A 13,222-nucleotide genomic window follows, 5' to 3' on the forward strand; every position below is an offset into this window, starting at 1 on the left:
GTTCTCCACTTTGAAGCGTTCACCTGTTGGCCCTGCATGAGCAGGTGTTTCACCGACTGGTTAACCATGGATGCGTAGGGGAAAGTCATCTTGTGTGTCTCCAGGCTGAACCGTGCGTGCCAAGGGTTGGGCCTCTGCACTGTGGGGCTTGTTCTTTCTAAAGACAGTAGAAACAGGAGTTTTCTAGTCTGGAGACAGATACGGGGGTAAATCAAGCAAAACGTGGGTGGAACGAAGGCTCGGAAAATGGATGGGTTCCCACTGTGTCAAAGGGCGACCTTCTCATTGACCTTGAAATGATGTCACTGAGACTGGAGCCGAGAAGCGGGGGAATGCTTGACTCTACACCGCGTGTCTGTGAGTGGGCTTCTGAGATTTCCAAGCCCCGCGTGTGGTCCTGGGAGGAACAGTTCTCAGAGGGGGTCCCGGCGACTCAGGTCAGCACTCGCCTGCCTCTCTCCCACTTGTATCTCATCAGAAACGGGGACTTCTTCCTCTCTTCGGTGTGTGGACGTCTCATTTTCAGTCAGGCTTGCTGGAAGCAGGTGGCAGCTGAGTTTCTTTTTAGAGCAGCCGTGATGTACTGAAGGTTAGGTTTTATTAAAAAGTGGGGAAGATCTCTGATGCTGCAGGTAGTTGGCATCAGAAACAAATATGTGTTTGCTCTTCGTCTTCCCTCGGGTGGCTCCTGCTTTGAGTGAGCGCCGAGTGTTCTGTGGGTGTTTTCTGCGGGTGTTCCCTGGCTCCCCCTGCGGCCCTCCTCCCTCCCCCATCATAGTTCTGGCTCCTTCCAGCAGGGCCCAGAGTCTCCCAGCACAGGCCACCAGCTCAGCCCCATCTCTCACTTGCAGAGCCTCAGGGAGCCTAAGTAAGAAAACCCTTAAAAAAAAAAAATCACAACTTTTCTTTGATGAGCCGCTCATTTGGATTCTAATCAGTCGTAAAAAATAACCTCAGCCCAACCACATGTAAAAGGTCAAGTTTAAATATCATGTGGGGCTGGGGTGGGGTGGAGGCAGACCTAATAGCTCCTGTGTAAGCTGAGGGGAGAGGCAGAAAATAGAAGCCAGTGCTCAGCTTTTTGTGTGGCTGTTTGCTTCGAAGGCTGCTCTTTCCAAGCCTTGCTTGTGATAGAAATAAGATCTTGCTCTATTAATTTATTGCCTGCAAAGCGGATCCTTTCCTTGGTCCGCGCCGGGGAGTTATGGACTGGAACAGCACAGGGGTAGAGGGGGCAGGTGGTCTTTCTGGGACACTTTTTCCAGGACTGTGAGCTGACCCCCCCATTCCATTTACTGAATGTATAACCTGGTGACTGCTTTTCTGTCCTTCGGCGGAGAAAACATTGGAGCGTCTGTGACAGTGGGCTCAGCATGTGGTGGACGGGCGAGGAGAGTCCTTGGTTGACAGCCAAGGTGCAGCTCTGTGTTGGCCGGGGACTGGCAGACAGCATCCATCCTATGGATGACCTGCATTTACAACTGCAAAGACTCAGAAAAGGGAGGCTTGGAAGAGGACGGGGCAGTGACAGACAGCGTCTGGACCCAAGGGGCGTGTTAAGGAGTAGAGAGGTCATCCCGGAAGTCTTGGGTTCAGAGCTGTGCCAGACAGCGCCGCAGTCCCTGGCCATTCACGGCTGTCCACGTTCAAGTTGCTTAAATAGTTTTTTGTTTATTTTCATTTTATTTATGTGTGAGAGAGTTGGGGGGGAGAAGTCTTCCATATGCTGATTCACTTCACAAATATCTAAAGCAGCTAGTGCTGGGCCGGGCTGAAGCTAGGAGCCTGGAACTTAATCTGCTTCCTCTGCATAGGTGGCAGGGACCCAGCTACTTGAGCTATCACCTGCTGCCTGCTGTGGTTCACATGAGCAGAAAGCTGGATTGGAAACGAAGACAAGACTCAAACCCAGGAGTTCTAAGCAGTGTCTTAACCACAGTGCCAAATGCCCGCCCACTGAGTTTAATGTAACTGAAATGAAAAACTCAGTTCCTTGGTTGCACTAGCCACATCTCGGGTGCTGACGTGTGTTGAGCCACGTGGCCAGTGGCAGCCTTGTCAGAGCAGCCAGTGCAGAAAGTGCTGATGTGTGACGTGCTTTCGCTACATCTGGAGCCCAGTGGGGCTTCCCCATACAGGCTTGGTATCTTACATCACAGTCATAAGTCATTGCCAGCCTGGGGGAGTCTGGTGTGTCAGGTTCTCCTGTATCCAGCACATGATGGGTATGGGAGGGGGGATGGGCCGAGATAGTCAAAGGGTTGTAGTTCTGGCTTTTTCCGGGTGTTCTTCTCCTAAAGATGGAAGAGAGAGCGTTGTGTGCATCTCAGAACATGTGCAGGGAAAATGCAGACTCATCAAGTGGGCTTGTCTTGTTTCCCCCCCGACTGGCAGCGTCTGACCACTCGCAGGGTGTTCTCCTTTCCTCCTTGGCCCTGGTTGAGGGTGGCGGAGGGCTGGGTGGAGCCTGGCCTCTGACTCTTCCTCTCTGCTTCCCTGCAGTGGGCGGTGAGATCCCCCTAGACATGCGGCTCGGGGGCGGGCAGCTGGTGTCGGAGGAGCTGATGAACCTGGGCGAGAGCTTCATCCAGACCAACGACCCGTCGCTGAAGCTCTTCCAGTGTGCCGTCTGCAACAAGTTCACGACGGACAATCTGGACATGCTGGGGCTGCACATGAACGTGGAGCGCAGCCTCTCGGAGGACGAGTGGAAGGCTGTGATGGGGGACTCCTACCAGTGCAAGCTGTGCCGCTACAACACCCAGCTCAAGGCCAACTTCCAGCTGCACTGCAAGACGGACAAGCATGTGCAGAAGTACCAGCTGGTGGCCCACATCAAGGAGGGCGGCAAAGCCAACGAGTGGAGGCTCAAGTGCGTGGCCATCGGCAACCCGGTGCACCTCAAGTGCAACGCCTGTGACTACTACACCAACAGCTTGGAGAAACTGCGGCTGCACACGGTCAACGCCAGGCACGAGGCCAGCCTTAAGTTGTACAAGGTAAGGCTCGGCGACCAGGGGCACCTGGGAGACAGGGGAGGTATGTCGGGGAGGGATGGGGCAGTCCCTGTCACAGCCGGGTTGGCTGCTGAAGGTAACATGGCATCGGGAGGGCAGGGGGCCTCTGCCTTGTGAGGCAGACGTGTGGTGATTGTCTTCTTCCGGTAACTCAGGGGGCCAGTGTCGTTTCCAGCAGCTGATGCTGCCTGTGGGCCTCCTGTCCCTCGAGGGTCTTGCCGGCTGGCTTTGTCCTGCCTTCGAGTAGGCTTGCGCACACCGTTGCGCTCCCAGGAGCTCCCTCTGGCCATCATGCCTGCTGCTCTCTGCTTCCATCTCCTCATTTTCTTATTTCTTCTCTCCTTTGTGCCCCTGCGGTCACTCATTCATGCAGCCAGCAGGTGTATACTGAGCAACTTCTGTGTATTAGGCACTGCATCAGTGCGTGAAATAGACAAGGCAGCCTTGTCCTCCGAGAGCTTCCATTCTCTCAAGGGTGGTGGACGATAAGCATGCTGGACAGTTGACACTGTGGGCTGGGAGGTGGTCAGGGCGATGGAGGGGAGTCTTCTTAGTTGTCTTCCTTTTTCTGGACTTCACCCGTTCTCCTCTCCCTGTAGTCTCTCCTCATCCTCTCCTCGTCTTCCTTTTCATTTTTTTTTTTTTTAAAGTAATTCAGGAGGCAGAGATAGAGAAAAAAAAAAACCCACTGCTGTTTGGCTCCCTGATGCCTGTGGTGGTCCTGGGCTGGGGCCTGCAGCTGGAAGCAGGGAGCTCAATCCTGAACCCTCCTGTGGATGGCAGGAGCCCAGCTCCTTGAGCCACCGCTGCTGCCTCCCGAGGTCCACATGAGCAGGAAGCTGGAATCTGGATGTGGGTGTCTCAGCCGCTGGGCCAGACGCCGGCTCCCTTTGCTTCTTCCTTTCCTCTCCCCCACCCCCCAGTCCTCCTCTGAACTCTGTAGACAGCAGCAGAGCGGGAGGTGCTGCGCATCCTCTAAATAGTCCTTTCACTCGCACGGCAGAATTGCTCCAGACGCTTCTATTGATTTTCGCTGGACTTAAAGCCTCACCTTTTTCTCTAATCATCCCATAATGGCTTTAGTATGAACCATCAGGTATGAATCGCCATAAATCTTCCCGGCCTCGTTCCGCGCCCGCGTGCCCCTTTTCCCAGTCCTCACTTGGGTTCTCAGTCCCTCCTCTCCCCTCTGTTGTCGTTTCTGGCGGCTCTGGGTCCCTGCGTGTGTGGTGCCACAGCTCTAGAGCTGGTCTCACCCCCTCTCTGCTCATCGTAGCTTCCCCCTGACCATGGCACATCAGGAGGACCTGTGGGCGCCTCCCCAGGCTGGTCTCTGCAAGGTCCAGCCCTGCCATTCATCACACACTTGCTTGTTCCCAGGGTGGTTCGAGGCCTGTGTGGTAACACAGGTGAGGAATCATTGTGGGGGAAAGAGGAGAAAGCAGGAAGGAGGCTGTGGGGACAGAATGCTCTGGAACTGCCTGCTAAGGATGCAGCGGAGGAAGATGTGGGCGCCACACCGCCAGCTCCCTTAAGTGGCCCTGGCTTCGTTTGATGCCACCATTGCAAGAAAAGGCTGCGTGCAGGGGTCTGAAACGGCCACAGGATGGAGCTGATGTGGCCGAGAAAACCTGCCCGTGGAAAGGAGAATTTCCAAAGGACCCGACAGAGTAGCATTTTTGCAGAGGCCTCAGTGTGCCCACCGAAGGTTGCCTGCCACTTTGGTGAAGGTCGGTCAGAGGTGGCATGGAGCGGGCGTCTTGCTCCCAAGGCGAGAGCTGCCCTTGCGGTTACAGTAGGCACCCAGTGGCAGTCAGCTCTCTGCCGCCTCTCTGCGGACCGAGTCCTGGATAAGGGCGTAGCAGGCATCAAACTTCGCTCCCCCGAAGATTGGAACCTGGAACCTGGGACACTGGCTGAGAATATCCCATTTTTGGTCCCCAAACCATGTCCACAACTCCCACCTGGGGACTCTGGGTGAGGTGCTTTCTAGTGACGGGTGTGAGGGAAGCATTTTATTTGTACTATACATTTTGTTTTTGTACTATACCGGTCCCAGTCACTTAACCTCCTGGGCCTTAATTTGTGTTTCCATTTCAGGTGGAGGAAACTCCTGCTCCAAATTTGCAGGGCAGATAGAAGGCTCCCAGGTGTCGGGGTGCAGGGTGGGAGGTCGCACCGGCCCCTGACGGGGAGGTACTGGGGTGATGCGTTTGACTGGCACCTCCCTCCAGGTGACCACCTGGGAGGCTCAGGCAGTGCTCTCTGCATTGGGAGCTCAGGCGGTTCGTCTGGTCCCATTACTCCTTGGGTAGTGAACGCCCCTCTGTTGCTGAGGCCCTGTCATGGGGGTGGGGGCCCTGTCAGCCCCTCCTGGATGACACAGGACTTTCCTTCTAGCGTTTGTCCTGAGCCCTTCTGTGTGTCTGTCCCTGTGACCTTGATAAGCTGCTGTGGCCACCGAGAGGGGCTCCTCGGCCTCGAGAGTCCCAGTGTGTGGATTTGGGGTGGGGGTTGGAGGTGGTCTGCGCCACTTTGTCCCTGGGCCCCGGCGTGGCCGGTAGTAGATGGACATCGACTGCATGCTATTTTTCCTCCTGCTAATGTAATCCATTAGCCCCGCATGCATAATCAGGTTTAGAGCACAGTTAACTGGATGTAATCGAGTTCTTCACCGTCTGCTGCAGCGAGCACTGCAGATGTAGCTGACCCCCGGTGGGCGCCCGGCCGCTCACCCACAGCCCCGTCCCCGGGCCGCCCCGCCCCACCCAGCCCTGTCCATGTCCCTGGCCCGGGAGGCTGCGGATCCTGCCCCGGGGCTGCTTTCCGCTGCACCTACTGCACAGGGCGCCGTGAATCTGGCTTCTCTGCTGGGTCTCCCTGGTAGCTGGGGGCTTTCTCTCCCATCCTCTTCCTTATTTGCATTGGTGGGGATGGAGCCCCCAGCTCAGGACATGCACGGCGGGTGGCCCAGCTTCCTTTGTCCTTTGCCCTCACAGCGATCAGAGTCAGAGCTGTGGATGCCATCAGTGCTGGTGCCAGGCATCCCTCTATCTGAAATCCAGATGCTCCAAAACCTGCAACTCCCTGAGTGCCAGTGTGATGGCGCAAGAGGAAAATTACACAGCTCGCCTCCTGGGATGGACCGCAGGCAGAGCGCAGGCAGGCGGCATGGCCCAGTAGGTGCGGCTGCTTGGGACTCCCTCCTCATCCCACGTCAGAGTGTGGTTCAAGTCCTGGCTCTTCCACTCCTGATCTAGCTTCCTGCTGATGCATCCTGGGAGGCAGCAGATGGTGCTTGGGTCCCTGCCACCCACCTGGGGGTCCTGGATGGAGTTCCAGCCTCCTGGCTTCAGCCTGGCCCAACCCTGGCAGCTGCAGGCATCTGGGGAGTGAGCCAGTACACGGAATATCTGTCGCTGTTCCTCTCTTTGTTTCTGTCACTCTGCCTTTCAAGTAAACGAAATATAAATAAATAATAAAAAACCGGAAGGATACTGAATGTATTGTGTGTATACGGCATATATAGAACACAAAAGAATTGTGTGTTTAGATTGGGTCGTGCCCAAGATCACTCATGTATATGCAAACATTTAAAAGTCCGGAATAACCTGAAATCCAAAACACTTCTGGTCCCAAGCGTTTCCACTAAGGGGAGTCTAACCTGCCACTTAGCTTCGTCCTGGGACTGAACTTGCTGAAGGCATGAGATGGCTTTTAGTATCGAAACCACAGAGGGAAGGGCAGACACCAGGTGATCGTATCTCCACTGCTTGGAGCTGTCTGGCCCGGGTGACTGTGTGAGAGCAGCGTTGCATGGAGGATAATATTCCAGTGTTCTTCCCCCCTGCCTCCTGGGAGAAGAGCAGGGGAGGGGTGTGGGGGAGGGGAGAAATCGGGAGCCCACAGTGTCTGATGGAGAAGCCCTTTCCGTTTCTCTGGAGCCCTGGTGACGGCAGTGCACTCCTGGTTGGGTTCCTCGGGCTGTCTCTGGTCCAGTCTCTTGTGGTTTTCGTTGCTATCCTGCCACCGGGGGGTCCCTGTGATCGGTGGGTTCAGCAGGAAGATCAGAGGCTCCCATGGAACCTCACAGCTGGGCCGGTGCTTGCTGTCCTCAGTGACTGCCTGAGACAGAATGGAGAGGCACCTGTATCTCCCCAGGGCTGGAACTCCAGGAGCTTCCGTCCACATTCTTCTGGTTTCTCATGCATACGTCTATCCCACTCCCGTAGCCCTGCACTCGCCGAGATGTGGGGTGGCCAGTACTGCCCAGTGCCTGACCTCAGCTTCCTAGGGCTGCCAGCTTCCGTCCCCGGTCCCTGGAGTGTGGGTGCCAGCTCTCCTGGATTCACCTGGCCCTCCCAGCCTCCTCATGGTGGTGTCTGTTTGGGATTGGGGGTGGGGATGGAGTGGAAAGGCAGGTGGCAGTCAGTGCACAGCTGTCAGCTGTCAGAATCAGGTTTGTCCTTTGATGTCTTTCTTCACCTGAGTGTCGTTGGCTTGGAAATCCATCAGCTTTACAGGTAGATGAAGACCCCACCAGAAAGAATTCCCTGGATGTGTTGCCTTTCGTTGGCTTTCCCAGTCATCTTTTTTTTTTTTTTTTAAGATTTATATATTTACTTGCAAGTCAGAGTTACACAGAGAAAGAAGGAGAGACAGAGACGGGGTGGGGGGGAGGGAGGGAGGGAGGTCCGTCCGTCTTCTATCCACTGGTTCACTCCCCAGATGGCTGCAATGGCTGGAGCTGTTCTGATCAGGAGCTCTTCCGAGTCTCCCATGTGGGTGCAGGGACCCAAGGACTTGGGCCATCTTCTACTGCTTTCCCAGGCCAGAGTGGAGAGCTGGATCATAGTAGAGCAGCCAGGACTTGAACCGATGCCCATATGGGATGCTGGCACTGCAGGTGGCGGCTTTACCTTCTACGCCACAGCACCGGCCCCTCCCATTCATCTTACATTATACACAGGAGGGTTGTCTGCCCCACTGTTGGGTCCCGGCTGCTTGTGAGCTGCCTCAACCCAGGGAGGCAACCAAGAGATAGGAAGCCAATGTCCAAGCCAACTCGACTTGGCTTACAGGAAGAGGGAGAGTCTGGCACCGTTTGCTAACACACACGTGTGCACACGCACTTGGCCCATCTCCCACACAGTGGCCTGTTCTCTTGCCCTCCTCTGAGGATGGTGCCGTGTGTGGGATGTGAAAAGCCCTCCCTTGGGCTCTACACCACTCCAGAACCATCTCAGTTTCTTAGCACCAGCTTCAGACAGCCGTTGGGGCTGCCTGCTAGCGGGGTCTTACAATCATCACGTGGTGGATAGGCTGATCACAAGATGTAGAAAAGGACAGATTGCAGCGTGCTCTGAAATGGGCCTTGTTTGTGCTCCTTGATGGGTTTTCTGGGGGTTGGGGGCGGCATGGGGGTCTTGGGAAGACGACTGTACCCTGCATGCCCCTGGGTGTTCACCAGCGGCCCCTGTCTGCTCTGAGAGCCAAAGGCCTATATCCTCCAGGGAGGCGTCCCTCCCCCAGCTGGCCTCTGCCGTCCTGTGGCTCCTTCTTGGGAGTGCTGCGGCCGGTGTCGTCTGGTTCACGGTGTGGTTCCGAAGCCATCTTCCTCCCTGCTCTTTCTCTCGTTAGGGAGACTTGTTTTAAGTGCTGCCTTCTGCCCCTCTTTCCTCCTACCTTGGTGCCGTGCACCAAAGAACAAAAGGAGGGGGTGTTTTCCTGGCGGTGACAGAGAAGGTGTGAAGGCCAGGTGTTTGAGGTTGAGCACATTTAGCCTCCCGTGTCCTCCTCGTCCTGGAGTGGCTGGGGCTGTGCTCACTTGGTGGCTGGGGTGGGCAGGTTGTGGGGTTGCTGGGCTGGGCTGGGCTGGGAGGGTGCCCATGGCCTGATGGGTCCATGCCTGGAGACTGGGCAGGCCTTGGAAGTTCTTCTGGCCACCTGTTAACTGCAAGGGGACTCTAGGAAGAAGGAAAGAGCAAATCTTTCAGGGTAGGCTCGTGCCAGGGCTGAGTTCTTCCATCAGAGCATAGAGCCATGCGTGCCGCCAACCGTGCACAGTGTGGTAGGCTGGTACCTCGCTGGGGCAGTTTCTTGCCCCGTCCTCCTCCAGAAGTGTCCCACCTACTTCTAGGTGTCCCCTCCTGAGGTGCTGTCTTGTACACCTGGCCAATGCCGGCAGGTGTAAGCCTTGCCTGCATTTCTCTGCTTGCAGCTCTGTGCACTCTCATCAAGGAGCTAGGGCCAGGGATGCTTTGGGCCCCCGCTCTGGGTACCTACTCATGGAACTGAAATCGCAGTAGGTGTGCCTTCCTTGAAAAGGCTAGAACTTAACAGGCCACTTGTTGCAAAACCAGTTTTACAGCCGTTAACCATAGCACTTTTATATTCTTTCTAAATGCTAGTATTTTTGTTTCTCTGTCTCCAATCTTTTTGTGGAGAGTTAAAAATCAAGAGGATTCTTTTACCATGTCGTGATCATTTCTAACAAGGTTGGTGTTCTGTGCTCGGCCAAGGGTAAGCTGGTGATCCCAGGTGGATCCCCGAGTTTTGATGGTGAAGTAACATGGATAGTGCATGTTCACTGGGAAAGGTGTGAAAAAAAAATTTTTTTTTGCACATAACATAGGCATTTCACAAAAGTATAAGATTGATACAAAATTGGAATTACATCCTGTCTACTAAGCCTCAGTCCTTTTTTTATATTGTGTTTTCAGTCATTTACAAATGAAAGTCCCTTTCCCTACTCTGACTTGTCTCTCCAGAAGCGCACCACAGATACATTTAGTTAGATCCTTTGGGCTGGTTTGTGCTCATGCAGACAGAAGTGTGCATTTGTATACATGTGTGTATATGCATACAAGTGGCCCCGGAAGACATGTCTAAGTACAGACGATTGGTACACTTTCAGCTTTGTCATACAGCTTCTGTCATGGACATCACTCTAGGTCCTTCCCTACACATCTTTCACTCTTTTTAATGGCTGCCCGGATTTCCGTCGGCTTTCCAGTCTCTCGTCGCTGCGCGGGGCCCGGGGGTGTGCAGCCAGCGTGCGTGGTCCCTCAGCGGGAGGTTGACCACTGTGGCCCCACCCCAGTAAGGGAGGCCCGGATCCCTGCCCGCTGACCAGTGCATTGTCAGCTTGGCAGCCTTCTGACGTGGCTCTAATTATGAGGTGGCTGAATGCTTGATGTATTCGTTCACCATTTTTTTCCTTGGTGGTTTTCCTGTCTGTGCCCTTCGCTCATTAGTTTTCTTCGTTTTTTTCCTTTTGCTGATTGGTTTACAAGAGCTCTTGGTTTCTCTGGGCCGCCAGTGCTGTGTGCTGTGGGTGTCGCAGTCATTTCGCCCAGGTTTGTGTTGTCTTCCACTTGGCTGCTATTGCATCCGACGTAGAGAAACTCGCCCTTTGTTTCACATCCGCGCTGCTGGTCTCTCTGTGCTTCTGACCCTGCGCTTTTCCACGAGGTGCTGTCTCCCTGCTAAGATGGTCGAGAATAACTCGCACCTGTGGAGAGCTGGTCTCAAGTCCGGGTGCACGCTGTTGGACCTGCTGGATTTCCAGTGACATCAGTTTCGTTGGTTTTTTTCAAATGCGGAAACTGAGGGCACAGAGAGGTTGCTGGTCGCGAGCCAGTGAGAGCCGCTGGCTCCGTATCAAGGTGCGGGCAGCTTGGCGCTGCTTCGGCACCATTACTCCTGTTTACACCTTGAGTGTGCAAGGGGCGTGCTGCGTGTCGTGTGTGTGCATGTGTGTGTATGCACACGTGTGTGTGTGCGTGTGTGTGTGTAGGCCTCCTGGTACGTGCAGGGCAGGTTAGGACTCTTCCTTCCACACTGCAGGGCTCCCGCGCAGCATTTCCTTAAACACGCATCCTTTCCCCGCCGCCCACAGCAGCCGCCTCCTTGTTGCTGGTGCTCTCACTCTTGCAGGGTGCCTTGGGGTGCAGGTGAGGTGGCCTGGAGGGTGAATGTTGTGTCCCAGGGCTCCGGGGAGGAGGAAGAGGCTTCACAGTGCCCAGGGCCTGTGGATGGTGAGGAAGCAGGGGTTTGGACAAGGAGCTGCCCTGGGGCCGGCGCTGGGGCGCAGCCGGTGAAGCCGCTGCCGGTGATGCGGACATCTTGTGTGAGCCTTGGTTTCAGTAGCCCGTTGTCAGGATGCTGGAGCGCAGCCCAAATGCCAGGCTTGTGTGCCCCACACCTTCTTGGGGGAGATCTCAAACTCCCCTGGACCCCACCCTCATCGACAGGGAGGGGTAGCGCTTGTGGAGTTGCTTGCAGAGAGACTGCTGCCTTCCTAGGGCTGCTCCTTCCGCCATGGGAGGCGCTTGCTGGGGACGTCCCCGGCATCCCAAGTGGCTGCTGTGCTTCGCTTGTCCTAGGTAGACAGTGTGCAGGGCAGCTGGGTGGGAGCTGCCGCGTGACAGGCCCGAGACGTGAACTCAGTTCTGAATCCTTTCAGCTTGCTGAGGACTTGGACTCAAAGGGCAAATTTGAATACTTGCCGTCCCAACAGGTGTTTCTGGTGTTTTGTTTTGAAAGGGAAATTGTAAGGGAACAATTAGGCATTGTCAGGAAGATTGTCAGGAAAAGGCGAGGGTTTTGAAATAATTACATAATACACCTGAGCCATATTCTTTATTCTGTTTTAAACATAACTGGAAACTATAAATACCATTTAAGTGTAGGGTGGGAAAGGCTGTTACTATGAGAGCCGTTTTGGTAGGACTGAGTAATTTTATACTTTAATAAAATGAAATTTCCAGTGCTGTTTTTTTTTTTTTTTTTAATAAGTAACCAGGATGTAGGATGGAAGTTGAACGTTTTTCATGACAGAAAATCTGTGGCTTGCCGAAATGACGGGGATGACTGAAGCCAGTGGCGTTAGGGAGGAGACCCCGCGGTGAAGGCTCCCGCGGAGGCCCGGGGTCGGGCTGCCAGCCACGTCGCGGGACGCCCAGTTAGGTGATAAATCTCCAATCCATGGCAAATGATGTCTCTCCTTAAATAGACTTCGTGCCTCCATGCCTGAAGCCCGCATCTGCTATGCAGCCTGTGTTGCACTGGGGAGCCCTGCCTTGCAGGTGAAGAAATGCAGGGGTGGGGCGGGGGGAGAGAGAAAGTGAGAGCAGGTGCCCTGCTAGGAAAGCCCCTTCCCAGTGCTTCGTAGCAAAAGGAGAAGTTACACGCGCCTCGAATGCTGACTGAGGTTTTTGTTATTAGTAGGAAACTGTCCCGTCACGTTTTCACATTTTCCGAGTTAAATGCATTCCCTATAATGAAATATATATATAAACACATATATATATTTTGCTGTCTCCTTTTGTTGAGATGCTGTCTGTCACCCAGCCAGGCAGAGGCCAGGTTCTTGTCCTTGGGAGACAAGTAAGTGCAGAAGAGCACCTTCCCATGGTTAACTCTGCTTACCAACCCTGCTGGGCCCGGGCTGGGGATCTGTGCTGGCTGCAGCTGGTGAGTCTGTAACCTGTGTTTGATTCGGTTTGGTTTGGCTCAGGGCATTCTCAGGGGAGTGTGTTCTGCTGCAGCGTCCATGTCGGTGGGGTGGGTCCCCCACACGGCAGGCTTTCCTGTTCACATTCCTTCTTTCTTCAGAACCTGTGCTGTGTCTCAGGAGCGCTTTGTGGCTGAGCACCTGTCAGGGTGGGAGCTGATGAAGGGGTGATTACGCTGAGGGCGAACCAGTTAGCAGCAGTGTGGAGCTGGAACTGTGTTTCTGGGATGCTCTTATCCCCTTACACCTCCTCCCAGCCAAGCGACCGCCTGTGGATTGGCGATGCCTGGGTGTGTCTGACAGTGAGGGTCCCCCTTTGTTGTCAGAGGAGCCCTGTTGTCACCAGCCTGTGGTTGATTGCGTGACCTTGACACACCTGGGTTTTCCTGTAGTCTCCATGGACGTGGACGCATCCTCACACCCTTGGGACAGTGCGACAGTCTTTCTTGCTGGGGTTCGATGTTTGCATCCTGAGCCCTCGAGTCCTTTTGAGGGGCTTGGGTGGGAGCTGTTGTCCCTGTGGTGGTCTCGCAGATGGATGCCACGCAGATTGGTCTGTGCTGGGGACTGTCCTGGTAGAGCAACCCCATCCTGCGTTAGAGCCCCACCTGCTGATTTCTGACAGGGCTCCTTTGAGCCGACTGTTTGCTTTTCCAGGCCCTTTTGGAACTCTTGTTCTGGGCCCGGG

General features: G+C 54.7%; 1 protein-coding gene across 4 annotated transcripts in view; it reads left to right on the top strand.

Annotated features, from left to right (window-relative positions):
• Positions 1-13,222, top strand: part of ZFHX3 (zinc finger homeobox 3) — a 254,770-nt gene that overhangs the window by 95,010 nt on the left and 146,538 nt on the right. For all 4 annotated transcript variants that reach the window (XM_070062681.2, XM_070062683.2, XM_070062680.2 and 1 more), the window contains one exon: positions 2,503-2,999. In XM_070062681.2, the coding sequence (XP_069918782.1) occupies positions 2,503-2,999 (497 nt within the window). The remainder of the gene's footprint in view (positions 1-2,502; positions 3,000-13,222) is intronic.

Source organism: Oryctolagus cuniculus, chromosome 18 (genome assembly GCF_051225735.1).
Source record: "Oryctolagus cuniculus isolate XC-2025 breed Fujian yellow rabbit chromosome 18, ASM5122573v1, whole genome shotgun sequence".
In the NCBI taxonomy this organism is placed as follows: Eukaryota; Metazoa; Chordata; class Mammalia; order Lagomorpha; family Leporidae; genus Oryctolagus; species Oryctolagus cuniculus.